This window comes from Ambystoma mexicanum, chromosome 6p, assembly GCF_040938575.1.
Source record: "Ambystoma mexicanum isolate Mex_15411 chromosome 6p, UKY_AmexF1_1, whole genome shotgun sequence".
NCBI classification, from domain to species: domain Eukaryota; kingdom Metazoa; phylum Chordata; class Amphibia; order Caudata; family Ambystomatidae; genus Ambystoma; species Ambystoma mexicanum.
This window is the reverse complement of record NC_090935.1, coordinates 90,511,561-90,529,968: the sequence shown is the minus strand read 5'-3', so window position 1 is coordinate 90,529,968 and position 18,408 is coordinate 90,511,561. Positions and strand designations below refer to the sequence as shown.

Sequence of the window (18,408 nt, the reverse complement as noted above, 5' to 3'; positions counted from 1 at the left end):
CTGCATGGTACACTCTTGTCAGGACTTTTCTTCTGTACTACAGTTCCTCTTTATATCCGAAACCACCTGTACCGTTCTTGGTTAGGTATCTCCGTTTCAATGTTTAAGATGTCCCTCACATCTGCATTCCAAAGATGCTTGACTGCTGCTTCTGTTACAGGTTCTTCCTTCAATACAATGATATTCAAGTGCCAATTCAATAACTAGATGTTCCAAATGTAGTTTCACATAAGATCTTACTTGAGGTATTTCAGACTCTTTCTCCTGACACCTCGGGTGCCATTTTCACTTGTGTACCCAACTCTGGAGTGTTTTCTTTCCGTCCAGGATTTCACACACTCACTCCTCTTGGGGTATTTCCCTCATCAGTGTTAGAGTGTCTTCACCCTCTCCCCTCTTGTGAGGTCTCTTGATTCCCGTTCCCATCTTTTGTGATATCTTCGCTCCCACTTTTGGGATCTCATGACACTTTTTCCTCTCTCAGGGTATCCCTCACGCCCTCTCTTAGGGTATCTTCACTTAGATTAGCTTCACTCAGGGTAAGGACACAAGTCTCTTATGCGACTCCTTCGAACTGGGCTCACTGCTTCTCCCCTCCTGCCGTTGAGGAGCATTCAGTCCCTTCTTCACTGGGGAACTTTAGGTTGCTTAACCCCTTCCACAGGCTAGCACAGTCTTTCTTCCAGCTCCACTGGCCATCTGGATCAGAGGGGTGTGGGCATCTTCTCCTCTGGGTTCAGATGTACTCAGTTTTCCTTCTTTAGCATAGCAGGGTAGCAACCAGGGACAGGGCAGCCTTCCTTCCCTCTGCTCCAGGCTTCTTCTCCATTGCTTTCCCTTAACCAGAGAACCAGTCCCCAGCTGAGACAACTTACAACTGACTGGCTGTACTTTTATTCAGTCCTTTCTCCCCTTAGCCGACTGATTGGCTGAACTATCCAGCTTCACCAGTGGAAGTAGTGCTTACAGCCTATCCTTCCAGGGTAGGTCATCCATTATTGGTCAGTTTAAATGACAGTTGAGTCAGTTAGGAGTCCCAATGAACTCTTCCATATAAGAGCTCTGTTGCAGTTTATCGGGTTTGATCCTTATGGGTAGATGGTAGGTATGGCTCTGTGATGTTCTTGCTGTGTGGAAGGTTTTATTTTATTTCCCCATGCTGTTGTAGATGTTATTTAATACATTTAGATTACATTTACCCCCAGTCCTTAATGCGGAATTGAACCAGGGTCTTCTATATGGGAGATATCAGTTCTACCACTGTGCTATTCCAGCGGTGCGCTAGTCAGTGGTGAGGGAGGTCGCAGCTGAGAAGTGTTTTTTCTCACTATGCTGGCAGCATGTCTTGCTGCATATTGCCAGCTTGATCATCCGCTCCTCACCCCTCATCGACAGTGTTTCAGAGCCATGTTATCTGTGCGAGTCGAGGAAAAACCTTGATTCACCCAACACACCTTTAACAAAACGTGAAGGTGGTTTTCTAGAAGAAAGTGTACTCTGCCCAACGACCTGAACAAGAAATCTTCTCCACTGTAACCTTTGACACCACATTTAACCACAGAGCATACACACCTTAATTACTACAATTAATACAATGGATTGAATAATATACTTCAGTTGTGCACAGTGCAAAGACACCAGGCCCTCGAAGATGAAAGGCCACCTTATAGTTAAACATGTGACATGCTCCTCATATGTGAATGGGCAACTAAAGCAGCTTCCTCGCGTTACCGAAATAGTCCCATTTGTACTAGGAACATGGTCTAATGTTATTCTGTTTCGGTATCTCCATGAGCATTAAAAGAGGGCAGTCAGTGAAAATACAATATTAAATCAGGTTAGACTGCAAAGCCACAAACGGATTGGCTCCAATGGGGATTTAATTCCAAGCATTGGGGCCTCATGCATTCATTGAGATTGCCAATGTTCAATAATACCAGGGGCAAAGACCTAGTACCCCGCAAATTAGACAGTCAAAGATAAGTTGCGCACTGCATAGATGAGACTGGAGTAGTATTCACTTGTAGGTTTAGTCTAGGCATTATAAGTTACAAGTGGATCCGCGGTCATTAACAAGTCCTGGCTGTTTAAGTAGTAGCACTCGCCAATATCCATTCACGTAAGCCTTTAGGATAATCTGACACTCCTGAAAAGCCTACACCTCCAACAGGCCCATGGTTCCATACATTGCCCCATTCCTGTCACTTAAGCAAGGAGACATTTAGGATACTAAAGACATACTTTGTGATAGGATTAAGTTACTCTCTTAACTGGTAACGTTCTATCGATGGGATGGTCCGACGAATTATTCCATATCTATGACAGTAATCACCATAGCTGTGCTGCTTGGGAAAAATCTTTCGGCGTCTGCGTCCTGCCTCGATACGCTGTCCTCGAGGGCATCAGTCGAGCCGACGTCACCGGATGTTAAAAGTAGGACGCATTGACGCCCGTAGCCTCAGTTGTAGTTTTTTCCCCAGAACGTGTGGCACCAAACCACTGCCAGCATGACCACAGAAAGCCTTGCGGAAACGTAAGCTTCAATCGCATAAGAAATTCTGTAGCGGGGCAGGTAGGGAGGGAGCGATATGGAATACATCGTCGGACCATCCGATCGAAAGAATGTTACCAGGTAAGAGAGTAACTTGTTCTTTGAGGGGATTGGGTCCTCCGACGTATTCCATATCTATGAAAGACTCCCAAAGCAGTACCAACGTATGGAGGAGGGAAAAGAATTTAGAATATAGAAATTTAGAATGCCCAATCAAATAGAGTAAAGGACCGCCTTGCCAAAGGCCAGATCCTGCCCATGGATAGAATCGAGGGAGTAGTGACGTACAAAAGTATGGACCGAAGCCCAATTGGCTGCATCACAGATATTACGAATAGGAACACCCCTCTGCAGGGCAGTAGAGACAGCCATACTCCTAGTAGAATGGTCCCGTAAGCCTACCAGAGGGTCCTTACCCGCCAAGCAGTAACATTCAGAAATTGCCAAGATAATCCATCTAGACAAAGTCTGCTTAGTCAGAGCTTGTCCTAAACGTCTTTGAGTGTAACCAATAAAGAGCTGATCGTCCACTCTGACCCGGGACATGCGAGAAATGTAGAAACTTAAAGCTCTCCTAGGATCCAACCTATGGAGCCTCTCCTCTTCCTTACCAGGATGTGGAGCAGGATAAAATGCCAGAAGAATAACCTTCTGGCTCAAATGAAATTCTGACACCACCTTCGGAAGAAAGGAAGGACGAACTCCAAGGACAACCCTGTCCTTATGAAACACAGTGAAGGGTGGCTTAACTGAAAGTGCCTGCAACTCACTCTGCGAGCGGAAGTGACCTCAATTAAAAACAGTCTTAAGGGTTAACAGCCTCAAAGGACAAGAATGTAAAGGCTCAAACGGAGCACCCATAAGGAATTTCAGAACAAGGTTCAAATCCCAACCAGGCACCTGGAAAGGTGAAGGTGGAAACACATTAGTAAGTCCTTTGAGAAACTGAGAAATTAAAGGAATTTTGAAATAAGAACACTCCTCAGACGAGCGCTTAAATATAGACAGCGTCGCCAGGTAACTTTTAACAGTATCCACTTGCAGGCCCCTGTGGGCCAACGAAAGCAAAAAAGACAGAAGCACAGGAATGTCACATGAAAAAGGATCCACATTCTTAACCCTGCACCAGTCGGAGAACTTTCTCCAATGGCAATGGTACAGGGACTTTGTTGCCGGCCGTCTGGCCGAAAGCAACACCTCCATCACGTCTTCAGGGAGGTCCCAATCCTTATACCTCAACCTTTCAGAAGCCAAGCGTGAAGGTTGAGGGATCTGACCTCTGGATGGAGAACCTGTCCCCCCTCTCGTGAGAGCAGGTCGTCTCGGCAGGGAAGACTACGTGGAGGGCAGATGGACAAGTCGAGAAGGGCCGGGTACCACTTCCTCCGAGCCCAAGCTGGAGCAATGAGGATCATCTGGGAGCCGAACCTCCGTAACCTCCGCAGCACTTGTGGGTTGATGGGGACTGGAGGAAACTCGTACAGCAGTGGGAAGGACCACTCCACCACGAAAATGGCTCCTTTTGGAGGAAATTCCCGTGAGCAGAACCTTATGAGGGGTCCCCCAAAGGGCGAAGATCTCCAGGAGAATCTCCTGAGCCAGCTCCCACTCGTGAGAGATTGCGCTCTGCCTGCTCAGAGCGTTCGCCGTCTCGTTTTCGTCTCCGGCCAGATGAACTGCCGAGATCGAAACTTCCTGCTGGATGGCCCAGAACCAGAGCTGCATCACCTTCCTGCACAGAGGAAGTGACCCTGCCCCCCCCCCCTTTTTGTTGAGGTAGTGCATGGCCACTGTGTTTGTCAGAATCAGGACATTCTATCCTCACACTATCGGCGAAAAGCCTTCAGGGCAAGCCTGACGGCCCTCATCTCCAACAGATTGATATGGAGTCTGGACTCCGACGGAGACCAACGACTGCTGACTGTCAACTCGTTGGCATGAGCTCCCCATCCCGTGAGGGATGAGTCTGTCACGATCGTCACCTCCGGCCAGGGTAACCAAAACAGAGTCCCCTTCATCAGATTGCCTTCGACGGCACACCACAGGTGGTCCTGGGCGACCGAGGGCGGCACCTGAACGGGGTCCGACATCCTGCCAGAGGACTGAGACCACTGCATCTTGAGGCCCCACTGCAGAGATCGCATCCGCAACCTGGCCTCCGGCACCAGAAGAATTCAGGATGCCATGACGCCGAGCAACCTCTAGAACTCGGAATGCCGGGAGACTCTGGGCGTATTGAAACTTGTGCACCAGGTAGGGGTAGACGTCCCCCCTATCCTGAGATAGGCTGCCACCACCACCATGAGCTTGGTGAAGACCCTCGGGGCAGAGGTCAGTCCGAACAGCAGGACCCGAAACTGAAAGTGCGAGTCGCCAACCGCGAACCTCAGGTACTTCTTGTGACTTGGATGGATCAGCACATGAAAATAAGCGTCCTTGATGTCCAGAGACACCAACTAGTCCTTCATTAAGAGTAACCATCTTGAAATTGCCCTTCCTGAGGAGGTTCAAACCGCGCAAGTCCATGATGGGTCTCAATTCCCCGTCTTTCTTCGAAATAGAAAAATAAGGGGAATACCATCCCTTGTTCCTCTCCGCTACAGGCACCAGTTCTATGGCACCTTTCTCCAGCAGGGATTGCATTTCCTGCACAAGGAGCGGATACCGACTCTTCAAAGATAGATTCCCTGGTGGATTGTCGGGAGGCCTCTGCCGGAAAGGAAGACAGTAGCCGTGGGCTATGATCTCCAGAACCCACACATCTGAAGTAATGGCACGCCACTCTACAAGATGCTGCGCCAGCCTTCCTCCAACCGGCGAACCATGGGACATGGCCTCATGACTGAGCTGAAGCGGCTGCGGCAGTGCCTGAGGGCAAAGAGGCAACTGCCCGAGCGGCCTTGGCACCTCGAGTATCCTGTTTTTCACCTCTGGCACTCCTACGGTGGCCCCTTTGACTTGCAACTCCTCTCGATTTACTAAAGGATGAGTAATAACGAAAGGAACCTTCCCTCCATTTCTGTCCCCTAGGACGAAAAGGCGGAAGTTGGCGAACTGCAGTGCTCAACGACTTTGCTGCTGCTTTGGAGGTCTGCAACCTCTCAAGGCTCTCGTCAGCCTTGCTGCCAAAAAGATGTTCACCATCAAAGCGCATGTTGAGGAGCCGGGCCTGCACATCAGGAGCAAACCCCGACTTCCGCAACCACGCAAAACCTGCGTATTACAGTGCTCGCCGCCATGGACCGGATGACAATCTGCCATGTCCAAACCCGACTGAACGGCCTCACCTCACACATGGCATCCTTGCCATCCTGTACAATAGCAAGAAAACCGTTCCTCCCCTTCGGGAATATGTTCAGCCGCCAAGGAAATACAGTTCCACAGAGTGTGTTTGAGAAACATGACAAGACACACACGGAGTTGGCTGCCTGTAAAGCCATACCTCCTGAAGAAAACACTTTCTTCGCCCAGCCATCAAAACGCTACTCGTCCACATCAAGAGGAATGGTAGGGTACGAAGCCTGCTTTGCGGTTTGTACCCGCCTGCACCACCAAACTCTCTGGAGTGGGGTGCGTGGTCAAGTAGCAGGGGTCACTACTGGCTGGGTGGTACTTTCGCGGCAAAGACTTGCTCACTGCCGGGAGACTCTCCGGAGCAGTCCAAGCTGCAGCCACCCTTCTTTGCAAAGCCATATGGAATGGCAGTACCGGGTCAGTTGGAGGACCTTGGTCGAGGATGTCCATCAGGTCATCCTGCAGAAAATCCACAGGTGGCGCAGACCACCCAAAGTATTCTGTGACCCTCGACATAAGGCACCGGTATGAGGACTCGGCATGGGTGCCAGGCTCAGGCTGACAGAACTCCACCTCCGGAGAGGTGTCCAGACCAATGGCGTCGTGCAGTGACTGATGCAGCAATCTGGCTGTGACCAGACAAAATCTTGTCAGGCCCCTCCTCAGGCAGAAAAACCTTCCTCAGATCACTCATCCCCCTCAGAAATATAATCCAGAGGTTGGAAAAAGGGCACAGAAAAAGGGACAGACATTCATAGCCTTGGCCAGAACCTTTTGGGGGGGTGGAATGGGGTACCTCCGACAAAGCAGCCTCGAAAGGCGTCCAAGGAATCGGCGTTGAGCGAGGCGCTGACAACTTCAACAGCATCGACACAGGCCTCGGGGGCAGAGCCCCGAGCGTGTCCTTCGACAGCCTGGGCGCCGATGGCGTCAACTACTTCCTCGGAGGTGGAGACTCGAGAGAGTCCCGACGACCTTGAAGACTTCACAGGCTCACGCGGGCTTGAGGGCATCGAGGACCGGGACCTGGAACAGGCATGGCTAGAGCAACCATCCTTGTCCGACCGGGACCTCGAAGGCGCCCGGTGGTCGCGACGACCACTCAAGCCCGAAGGCGTACGAGTGGTGTCTCTAGCATGGTCCCGGCCGGCGTCCTTCGACGGCGCAAACGGACCGGAGCCCTGCGATTGAAAAATGGCCATCATCTTTCAGAAGGAATCCCATTCCTCAGGAGTGGAATGTTTGTTGGGACAAGCAAACCGCTGACGGGCGGAGTCCTCGGATGACGACGGGGAAGGCGATCTGTGACGGCGCTTCTGCGAGTTCCTCGCAGAGGTAGAGGAATGGCGAGACAGACTCCTGGACCGAGACCCCCCAGAATCACGACGATGCAGAGAGTCGCCCCTTGAATCATCCGTCGGAAGTCCAGTGGATCGTGACTTCGGGGCTTGACCACCTTACCCACCGGCAGATTCTCTTACGATCCTGCAAGGCCTTCGATGTAAGCGACTGGCAGTCGACACAGTCATCCGTATCGTGGTCCTCACTGAGGCACCAGCGGCAAGTGTTGTGCCCGTCAGTCAACGACATCTTGGACCCGCACACCCGACACTTTTTAAAACCCGACCGCTGGGTGGAAGAAGCCGAAGACAACATTTTCAATATACAAACAGGATTCAGTAGAACTGAGGCGCGCCGAGATCTCCGAATAGAACACGTTCGTGGAAAAAACGGAACTGAGGCTTGGGCGTCGTGCGTCCTACTTGTAACATCCGGTGATGTCGGCTCGACAGAGGCCCTCGAGGACAGCGTATCGACGTCATCGGCGCAGAACGCAGAAAGATTTTTCCGATGATTACTGTCATAGATATGGAATACCTCGGAGGACCCAGTCCCCTCGAAATAATGTGACAGCGCTGTTAGGGAGAATTCTGTGTTTAGGCTGAATTTCCTAACCTAGCGAGTCCCCCAGCAGCTTTGCTGGATTTTTTGGGGTTTATTTTCTTCTCCTGCCAAGAGTGGGACTCTTTTACCCTCACTCTTGGACATGATTTGAGAGTATTCCTGTGACTTATAATGTGCTTATGGGCTTTGGGGTATTTTTCCCCATAGGCTATCATTGGTTTTTGTATGTGTGTTACACAGCACCCTCAGTGCAGTAACACAGGGGTGTCATAGTGACCCCCAAACAGACTCCATACCCTGGGACTGACCACTGTCTCCCTGGGCATGTAAAGTCACCATTGACTTTACTAGTCTTAAATTGTGAACAGAACCAGTACAAACCATCATACTGTGGAAGTACTGGTAGGGGCAATTAGATTGCCCCTGGGTCTGTTTGTCAAGGGGGTACTGTCCCGTCCCGCCTCGCCGAGTTTCTGGCTGGTGGCAGTGGATACCACGGAAATATTCCACCGGAATATTTCCCAATGGGATTTCCCATTGATTTTAATGCACCACGTTTTGGTGCAATGTTAAAGATACCGCCGGTTTATTTAATATTAATTCACCGGTTGGGATGTTTTGCCAGAACTCGCCGCCAAAATGGCGTCTGGGTTCACTTCAGTAACCCTGAACCCGAGTCGAGCCTTTGTTCCACTTTTGGCGGGCTTCTGCAAAGAAGCCCTCCAAAGTGGTGCCACTGTGTCTGGGTCTACAGGATGTGTGGGAGGGGGATTTAGGCACCCTGGACTGAGTTGCCTTGACAACTCAAGTCGCACGCTTGTGTGATTGGCCCAGTGGTGAGCCCCCCCCCCCCCGGCTCACCACTTAGCATGTTTGAGTGACAGCTAGGACTGGTGAATGGGAGTTTGCTGCATAAAAGCAGCGCTTTGGGGACTGGAACTTCAGAAGTCGCCACAGGACCTAAGAAGCCGAAGAGGGAGAAGCTGAGCCGACCTGCCACGACGACACCACCGGTGGAGCCCTGCGGAACCGTCTCACCACTTGCCAACGACAGAGGAGATCTCCAGTCCGGAGAGTCTTCTTCCCTTGACTGGTGGGGATAACCAGTTTCTGCCTTCTTTTCGCCTCCCTGGAGCATCTCGTGGCCGCCTTGCCTGTGCCAAGCACCCCGGCAACTGGAATACTACTTTTTGACCTCTACCGAGAAAGAGGGGTAACATCCTTTTAACCGGAAAACTCCACAGCTGGTTTCTTCCCTGGTAGTGCAACGACCTTCAGCCTTCCTCCACGTCGAGATCTTCTCTTCTTCTGGAAGACGCCGCGACTTGCACCCACTACCAGGAACAACTGCCACCGCTGGAGGATCCTTTCCATTTTGAAGGTACTGTGTTCCGCCCGGCTTCCCTTGCCACCGATTGTACAGGGTAGATTTAGCCCTCGGCTCTCGAACCTGGGTTACCCTGGGACACCCCAACTAAACTTTTCTAAGCTTAACAGAACTTTTCTACTCACCTGTAAAGACCTTTGAGACATTGTGACATTGTGTGATCTTGGGCATATTTGGCCTGGCTCTCCCTAAAGTGGGCCTGGCACTGAACTTCCTTGCTCCTCAATAGACTGCCTTCTCTAAATACTTACTGTGGTTCTCTGAAAAGTGTTTTGCTGTATTGCTTTCTTAATTCTGCCTTTTCCCTCCCTTTTTAAACAAGTTGTTGCAGTGCCATCTAATGTTAAGCGCTCACCTCTGTCTGGAAATAAGTGGTGTTAACTAAGACTTGTCCAACAAATAATTAGGGATATACATATAGTAATTAGGACTGTGTTTTGGATTTACTTACCTTTTTCTGTGCTAGTGTAATTTACAAGTGTGTCTTTTAAATAAATAATTATATACTTTTACACAAGCTCTGGTCAGTGTTTGCTACTGTGCCTCTGTACCTATTCTGTATGCTCTGTATACTGCCTAACTCTTCTTGAGGGAAGTCTGACTGCTCAGCCACAGCTACCAAGTGAATCTGTGTGGTACAGACTGCTACCAAGTGGGTTTACTGCCAAACACCTGTAGTCTTAAATCTTTTGCAGTGGTCCCAGAGGGAACTGCACACGTTTCTGCCTAACAAGCGCCCATCAGATATGAGAGAAACCAGGTTATTAAACTTGGCTTGCACCGAATGGGCTAATACATGAAGGGGCCATTTGCAGAGAAAGTGGCACCTCTTTAGAGCCAAGCACAGATGGCTTCCAACCCATTTAAGGAAGGCCCGCTGTGAGCTTGACACATACTAGTGTGGCGTTTAAGATTGAACACTGAACAGACTTTACAGCCTGTTCAGCCGGTGGTAATCCAAGCAAGGGAAGTTAATTGCAGGCAGACCCCTTGTTCTCAGTACACACAGTACTAGAGCGTTTTCATACCGCTCACCAGACTAAACCTGCTACTTACTCTACGATTGAGCTGCTAGAGAAGTTGAGCCATCAAGCAGTCCATTCCTTCTACAGCACTTGTACACTCCTCTGCTCCAGCTAATCCAGAATAGGGTTGCAAGACTTATCCTTGGCCTAAAGCTCAGGGACTGTATCTCTCCAGCCCTAAAATCTCTCCATTGACTCCTGGTGGCTGCAATGATCAAATTCAAGACCCTCTGAATCATCCACAAGTCCATCTGGGGGCTGGGACCACGCCATCTCCAACTTTCTCTCCCTAAATACTCCCCTGCTAGAGGCCTATGATCCTCTAATTCCAATCCTCTGACTGTCAAATGCGTCTCCAAGCAGGGAGTGGGGGTAGCTGTCTCTCCTCGGTTAGTGCCTCTTTGGAACAGCCTCTGTGCCACTCTCAGACTTGAGCAGAACTCAAGTTCCAGAAACTGTGAAACACTCTGCTCTTCTCTACCTCTTTCCCTTCCCTGCTAATCACCCCACTGCTGCTGTGATCGGTGGCCTGATCCTCATGAACCTCACATGATCTCAGGCCCTTCCTCCCAGCCAATACCAGTACCCCCCACTGCACTGCCCTGTGGGCCCATGTCTAGTGGCTTCATATTCCACCCATGAGAGTCGCCCGTAGTAGCACTTCGCCTGAGGCTCTCCCCCATTCTCCCCTTAGCACTTCCCTCCCAGGCCCTCCTCCAGCACTTGTACACACTCTGCTCCCCCTTCCACTGCACTTCCCTTCAATGCTCTTGCACGGCCGAATGCGACAAGGCCTAGTAGGACCAGAACTGTACATATCAAATTTTCTTTTTTTGCCATGGTTATTATTTCCCCTGTTCCTTTCCCATTTAGTCTTGTGGGGCTTTGAAACACAATTCTGTTGTATAAAGCGCCTTACTAATGGACAATAAAATAAATACAAATTTAAAAATTCCTGAACATGCAGCTATAGAGGAGTGCTGCTGAGCAGGCTCAATACCATCAAAATGCAGATCGAATACATAGAAAACACCCAAAAGACCAGCTCAACATTTTTCCACTTATCTAGATAGATAGGCTAGGACGACAGGCATCATCTGCGTGACATAGAAACCTGCGCTGCTATGGTCCATGTTTCGGCTTCTTGTTAAGGCAGTTTGCAGGTCATTCACACCATATGCGAGAGGCACTGCATGCAGGTGTAGAAGACGGGCTCATATGGGGGCTTGAGTTGAGGGCAAGGTATGGAGCATTCTAAGTCCTATTCTTGGCCAAATGCACACACGCATCCTAAGCCTTCTCTTCGAACTTTCCAATACCTGGACTTCGGTCCTGAGGGCATTCCTAACACAAAGCGCTTTGAAGCCATACAAATGGGAAAATGTGCTACATAAATGACTATACAATACAAGCATGCATGCCTGACTTATGAGTTTTTATAAAACAATAGTGTTGAAAATGAATACACCAGAGACTGGTGGAATGAAATGGAAGTATCCATCATTTATAGGGCTGACCTGCTATCTAGTGACCATCTAGAGGGTTTGTGTTATTTGAACAATATTGGAATATGATAAAATGGCATTAAGTATCGAGTATTTGCAAAAGCAGGAAATATTGAACATAAAACACAACATGAAATATTTTGGTTCTGAATTAAAACATGTTGACGTTATCCAAGTATCGTTGTGAAATTGATTGGGGTTACAAAACAGCATTACAAAGGCCTGGTGCTTCCAGATATAGTTTGAGTCCATATGGTTCTGTATTTAGAAGTTCAGCTGGCTAGATGTATGGGTAAATTAAACTGAAATAAGACTGGTAAACAATCATGCATCAGCAGAACTGTGAGTAGCTTGAGTAGTGACACTTATCTAGTACAGAATCACTGTGTGAAGGTGAAAGAACCACCAACGAGCTGGCTGGCACATGGAATCAGATTGTGGGGATTGCAGCAATTGGTCATTAGGTAGCGGCTATTCAATTTTGAATGCAGGTCCTACGTTCAAGAGGAGTTTTGCATTTTAAAGAGGTACAAGGTGTCAATGCCAGACACTAAATACAGACAGTTGCGAACAAAAGGGCTGCCTCACGTCACCAAGTTCAGATCTACTTAGCAGGGACGTCAATTCACCAAAGTAACTGGGGTAGCGGAAATGACATTACAGACCTGATAACATCACAGGAAGTATTACTTGACCTTTGAGCCAGATGGCATTAGTTCCTCCTTAATCCTGGTGACATTACCGAAAGTGGCTTGCAAGAGTAAAAAAAGTACATAAACGTTAACATTTTAAAAACACCAAATACGTACTGAAGCAGACCAGAATATTTTAGATACCAATCACATTTTAACAAGGGCGCTGCCTTCATATGCCATGGATGGGTCATGATATAATGGGGTTAGACACAATAGAACAGGCTGAAGCAATATTGGTTCCACCATCGGGTTCACCTTTTGTAGAAATTAATATATCTTTAAGCAATAATTATGACAAAGCATTGAGCAATTTTGTGGAGTGATGTGACACGATTCTTGCTGAAATGGACTCGCGTACAACAAAATGAACATTGTAAAATGGGGAAAGATATGCAGATAATGTCATTGCATAAACTACAAAGGGAGCTAACCACACACCTGAGGGGCCATATAAGGAGATGCAGTCCTCCATGTTGAGATTCCGGGGACAAAATATTGTTTTTTATAGGCGCTTTCAGCTTAAATTACTAGGCTCCCTACAAAATGTGGAGTCTCAGAGGGATCCATCGGCAATAAAAATTGTCGGCTCTGTAGCGCAACACTAGGGCCGAGGAAAATGTGGTTGGGAAAGTTCATAAGGAGATTAGAGGATTTAAACAGTGAAATCATAAGGGCTAAGCTCTTGTATGGCTCTCTTCTCTTCCTCAATCTATGTGTCTGTACATATATGTCAGAATGCAAATGGCTGTTCAGTTTGGCTTCAGATTTTCTAGTTGATCCATCATTACCTGAAGTCAATAGCAAAGAAGACATTTGACTTGATACAGAAGATAATCCCATATAAGCAGATATTGCTGCTGTTATAGGGAGTTCCTCATGGGAATGAGAGTCCTTGTACCCTAGAGGCAACTTACTCCGAGTGACGTCCCATTTCCGCAGAACCCTATGGAGGGTCTTGCGGAGCAGGCTCTCCTCCCTTGCCTGACAGGGGCTATCTCGTCCACTGGGGAGACGGACGGGGGCGAATACTCTATTTACCTGCAGAGGATCCACAGATCTATACCTACTGTGACCAATATAAGCATGGTTACAGTTGTCATTGCTTTGGTAGAAATTCTGGATGCAGAGCTTCGGTCAAAATGGTAGGACCAGGATTGAAAGTAACTTCTCACTGAGGAATTTATGAAAATGTGACAAAAATGGTGCATGAACATATTTTGAAGATTTATTTCACACCATCAAACCCCTTCCTTAAAGCATGGACAGTACCTGAAAGGTCCAGAATGGTCTGCATACAATGGTCTTCTTCCTAAAACAGAAGTGAGAAATATTCCTGTAGTCCAACAGGGAGATCTTTTACCACACTGATCTGAAGGAACTTAGCAATTTCCTTACTCAGGTGCATGGAAAGTTGGGGAGCGAGGTAGCACCACTGTCCAGATGCCCAGCCGCAGACTAACATGGTGGTGGGGGGGCGAGCATTCACTATCCCTTGATTTCTTGTGAAAGTTACGACAAATTCTGAAATATTCATGAAGTTCAAAAGAACAGGCTCATGGGATAGAATATAAGCAGATTTAGGGCACTGATAAAGATGCACCCTCTCCTCGAGCATTGTAGTCTTTCTCCCTGCTCATGAGAAGTCGGGGAATCCCGAGAGGAAGAAAAGGTAGGTCCACTAGCATGTAGAGTTGCAGTACTTTCTGCCCAGTGAGCGGGGAGATCACTTAAGGACTGCTTTTCTTCCGGGGACATGGAGAAATATGAATTCAACCATTATTAGTGGGATGGACCAGCTGGGGTGGGGTTTCCAAACTCTGCTTCACCTCCTAGAGGACAGGAGGACTGGGTATATACATCAGATCACATTTTATGGAGGAGACCACTTCCAGAAGACCAGCTTCATAGGTGGGGCAAGAAGGGGGGGCTCTAGGAATTTTATTTACACCCCCATAACACACTCATGAAAACATTTGGAGGAGAGAAGCACTTCGTACCCCAGTGTCCTCGATCTCCAGGGGAAAAGACTGATCAAGGACCAGAGAGGGTGGAACGTTTGCACTGAGATCCTTTGGAGGCAGAGGTGAGCTCACTAAGTGAGGTAAGGAAGAACCCCCAGAAGGTGGTGCATGAGAAGACACGAGGAGCCATATTATCAGGCTTGGATAGGACTTCCTGAATACCCATTAAAGAAATATATGTATAGGTGTCCCTTCCTAATCACTTAAGGAGGTTTAGTGGCACTTGTCGTAAAAAGCCATCCAAGGAAAACAAACAAATCATTGTTATCTTGCAACGAAACACTTTAGACAAAATATGAAAGCACTACTGACTGGTTTGGCTAGTCAAACAGAATTCAGAGGCTTCTACAAATGTCAGTATTTTGTAATAATGTACAACCAGCAAAACTTCCAATATAGTTCAAATTTATAAGTCTGACTGGCATTCCAATTTGTGCATAGACACAGAATCTCACCAACATTCAGATATTTATTAGGCAAAACTATCTTAGGAGCTGGGCAGAAATACACAGGTCTACATAGTCAGCGTTGAGCCAATAATGATCAAGACTGAGGCTTAGCCACCCAGGGAAATCGGGCAATATTCCTGTCACTTCCTTCCCTTTGCAGTGCACTGGCAGGTAATTGCTGTCACATACTGTAGAGTAAGGCATCTAGGACACGGCACAATTACCCATTGATATGCGATTCATTCTCAATTGAGTTCCAACATTCTGGATTCTGTGCAAATTGGTTCAGCAGCCAAAGTTCCATGGTGAATTCCAAAGAGCTCAGGACACTGGAGCGCTGTATTCACTAGTACATCTGTTGATTGCATCCATAGATCCACATATGGCACAATTAACTGGCATCAGACAACCAGACAATTATAGTATGTTCTTACAGATTGGTTCATGCCCTCCACGTAGTTCACTGGAACAAACGTAATCCTCATACAAGTCACTAGAGCATTGTGTTAACTGGTACAATTTACAGAAGCACATTAGATGGACGATAAAAAGATGACAGCTGAAGGCTGGTACCAGCGGCATATTTGCCACTTTGCCACAGAAGGCCTCAAGATCACATCAACTCTAAGCCAGTTTAAGGCTTTCTATTAGGAGAATCGCAACAGGCTTGCTAAGGTTTGTCCCTCTCCATATCGTCTAGTTGGTTCTATTCCCACACATCCCCAAACTTGTTCTCGAGATCATTCTCCCCTTACTGTCCAAAATCCTGCCAGTCCGGGCCAAAAAACAAGCCCCCTTTTTATTGTACTCCGGGAACAATCTAGTGGGGGTCCATACTCAACTTCCCCAAATTAGTGCAACTTCAAGATGGGTGCATTTGAGATACTCATGCCCCTGTCTTAATTCCCTGGTTCCCTCACCTTGTTCTATTATTCTTCTCCCTGTCTCCCGCACTCACTTCTGTTCTGTCCCTCCCAGGCTCGCTCTCTACGACTACAATCCCCTCGCTGCGCACTATTACCCCCTCTTCACACAGAGAAACACTTGTGTACAGGCACAATAAATGCCATATCAATTACTACCCCACACCCATCACCACACTATTACTGTCACGCCACACTTACTACTGGGCTCTCCCTCGCCACACTATTACTGCTACACTCCCCTCTACACACAGTCACACTCCTTTTGCTCCCTCAGACACTTTCTCATTTACTCCCTTACTCTCTCACAAAGTCCCACTCACACACCTTGCATGCACACTAAAATCCAAGTACCATTTTCTCCCACCAACCTCACCTTGCACTGTCTGCTGCACTGCCCTTCCTCCACTTGGTGGTTCTCCCCGTGACTTCACCCTATTAGCCCACACCTTTTGATTCCTGTGTCCCTTTTCATCCTGCCCCCTTCCCACTCAATTGGTTCTCTGTTACCTGGTTCCCGAGTCCAATCAATGTCTTTCCTTTGCCCAAATGAGGCGTCACAAGTGATCAAACGGAAGAGGGGACATAAGCCCAACCCCCCCTTCTCAAACGTGGGTCAGAAGGTGCAAGGTAATGGCAGCCTGCTGTAATCAAAAATCAATGTTCCAGTTTGGGCTAAGTATGCCCAGCATGTTTAGGAAGCCGGTTAGCCCATGGGACCCCTCTGCCGCCCAGTCGCAGGAAACATGGTCTCGGGATTTTTTTTTAAACCTATGGAGACTGCTCCATATATTCACTAACGCTGCGGTCACATTTCTTGTGCTGGTCCACCTCCCGGTGCATTCTTTTTCTACTGGGCTGATGAACGGGTTGCTTTGATGCATTGGAATCTCACCATGGTCTCCAGCAGGTTGCGTGCTTGTTCTTTCACTGCTAGACATGCTGGATGTTAAAGTCCTACTGGACAGAAAAGAGACTGGCTAGCATTGTACAGTACAGGTATGGGGCTAGACAAGGTGGTACTCATTTCATGCAAGCGAAGAGAATAGTCTGGGAACTTCAACTCTCACACCCAGCGACTGGCTCCGATCGGTATCAGGTAATATTGTCCCCATAAATAATGTCTCCATACATATAGTCTCTAGGAAACGGTATAGGCGACATTTATGGTGACAAAATATGGGGTAAATGGGAGCGACGGTTGCAGGGGTGTCCACTGCTCCCTTCAAAAAAAATGTGGGGGTGGCTGGGGCGTCACCTGCAGATTCCATATGATCATGTCGCCGCAAAAAAACAGCCCCATTCTTGCATGGTGACATTTTCACATGGAACCCTCTGATCAACACCCTTCTAGGCCTCCCACCTCAGGGTAAGAGGGACCCCACCCCTCTTGACACGTCCCTTAACGCATCATACACTATACCAAGAGATCTAGCTCCACTACACAACATGGCGATGCAATTTCTCAGAGGTTGTTAAAGTCTAGCGTCAGAGGATTAAAAAACATTCAGCACCTACTGGGCATCATCAAGTAGTCTGCTTTTACCCTTTATCTTGCAAGTCCATATTGCAGAGAGCTCCCCTGCGAAAAAGGTAAAGTCATACAGCACACAGATCAAGTACAAGTCGTACAGGTAGAGAAACAGAATATGTAAACTTACTATGGGGCAGAAGATGCAGCCGCTACAACCACAAAAGACATTAATGATTTGCTTGCCCCAAAGTATCTGGCCATAGATGCAGTCTACATTCCAAGCAGGGACAGGTAGGTAGGGAAAGTTTTCAAAAAAAAGAACTGAAGAAAAGATGAAGGGTTTAAGAAGTAAACCTTCAACAGTTCGATCTTGTGAGATAATTTGCAGTTCAGGATCACAAAAGTTTAAAATATAGTAACGCAAATTCATGGAGAGTGTAGTGTGTTCAGGTCAAGAAAAGAAGAAAGGTGTTAAAAATCCAATGTTCAAGTAAAATGGGAAGACTCAGGTGTTGCTGGTTAAAGACTCCAAGTGACAGACCTACCCGTTCATGAGGTTGTAGCTGGCTTGCAGCCCGATGCCCTTGGCCCAGGAAGCCACCTTCCTTTGGATGATTGAGGACTTGGCTCCAAGAGCCTTCATCTTCTCCTGGATTTTCTCCCAGACCCGTGGCACACCTAGAAATCCAGTCGGCCGCACTTCTCGCAGAGTGGTGACCAAGGAGCCCTGCAGACCAAAGGAAAGAACAAGGCAGAATGTAAAGGGATGATTCTGCAGCATGTTGGAGAGTCTGGATGTGAATAAAATGAATAAACTGATAAATAGAAATAAGCGAAGGAACCATGAGGCTATACGCGCCAGGTTGCCTATTCTAAGACAAAGACTCCACTGTGATCCACAGCTTGACCTAGGGCACCATCGCCCCCGCCCTGTGTCGGAATTCCATGTTGGGGGTCTTATGTGCCAACCAACAGTCCCCTAAATGTTTTGCTGGCTTATTTTTAAAAACGTTTCCCATCAGAAAACTATAAACAACTGGGTAGAATAGTTAAATACAAATTGTATAAAATTCTATTATTTTTTTTGTCTATACTATGCAATTAAAAAAGGACTGATGTCATCAAATACATAAAGTGACAATAGCATAGACAACATATACAATGCCCAATGATGTAGCA

The 18,408-nt window shown here is 47.7% G+C and overlaps 1 protein-coding gene across 5 annotated transcripts in view; it reads right to left on the bottom strand.

Moving 5' to 3' along the window:
- The window catches only part of LOC138511228 (long-chain-fatty-acid--CoA ligase ACSBG2-like), a 1,364,724-nt gene that overhangs the window by 391,431 nt on the left and 954,885 nt on the right, over positions 1 to 18,408 (bottom strand). For all 5 annotated transcript variants that reach the window (XM_069626768.1, XM_069626770.1, XM_069626769.1 and 2 more), the window contains one exon: positions 17,775 to 17,956. In XM_069626768.1, coding sequence (XP_069482869.1) covers positions 17,775 to 17,956 — 182 coding nt within the window. The remainder of the gene's footprint in view (positions 1 to 17,774; positions 17,957 to 18,408) is intronic.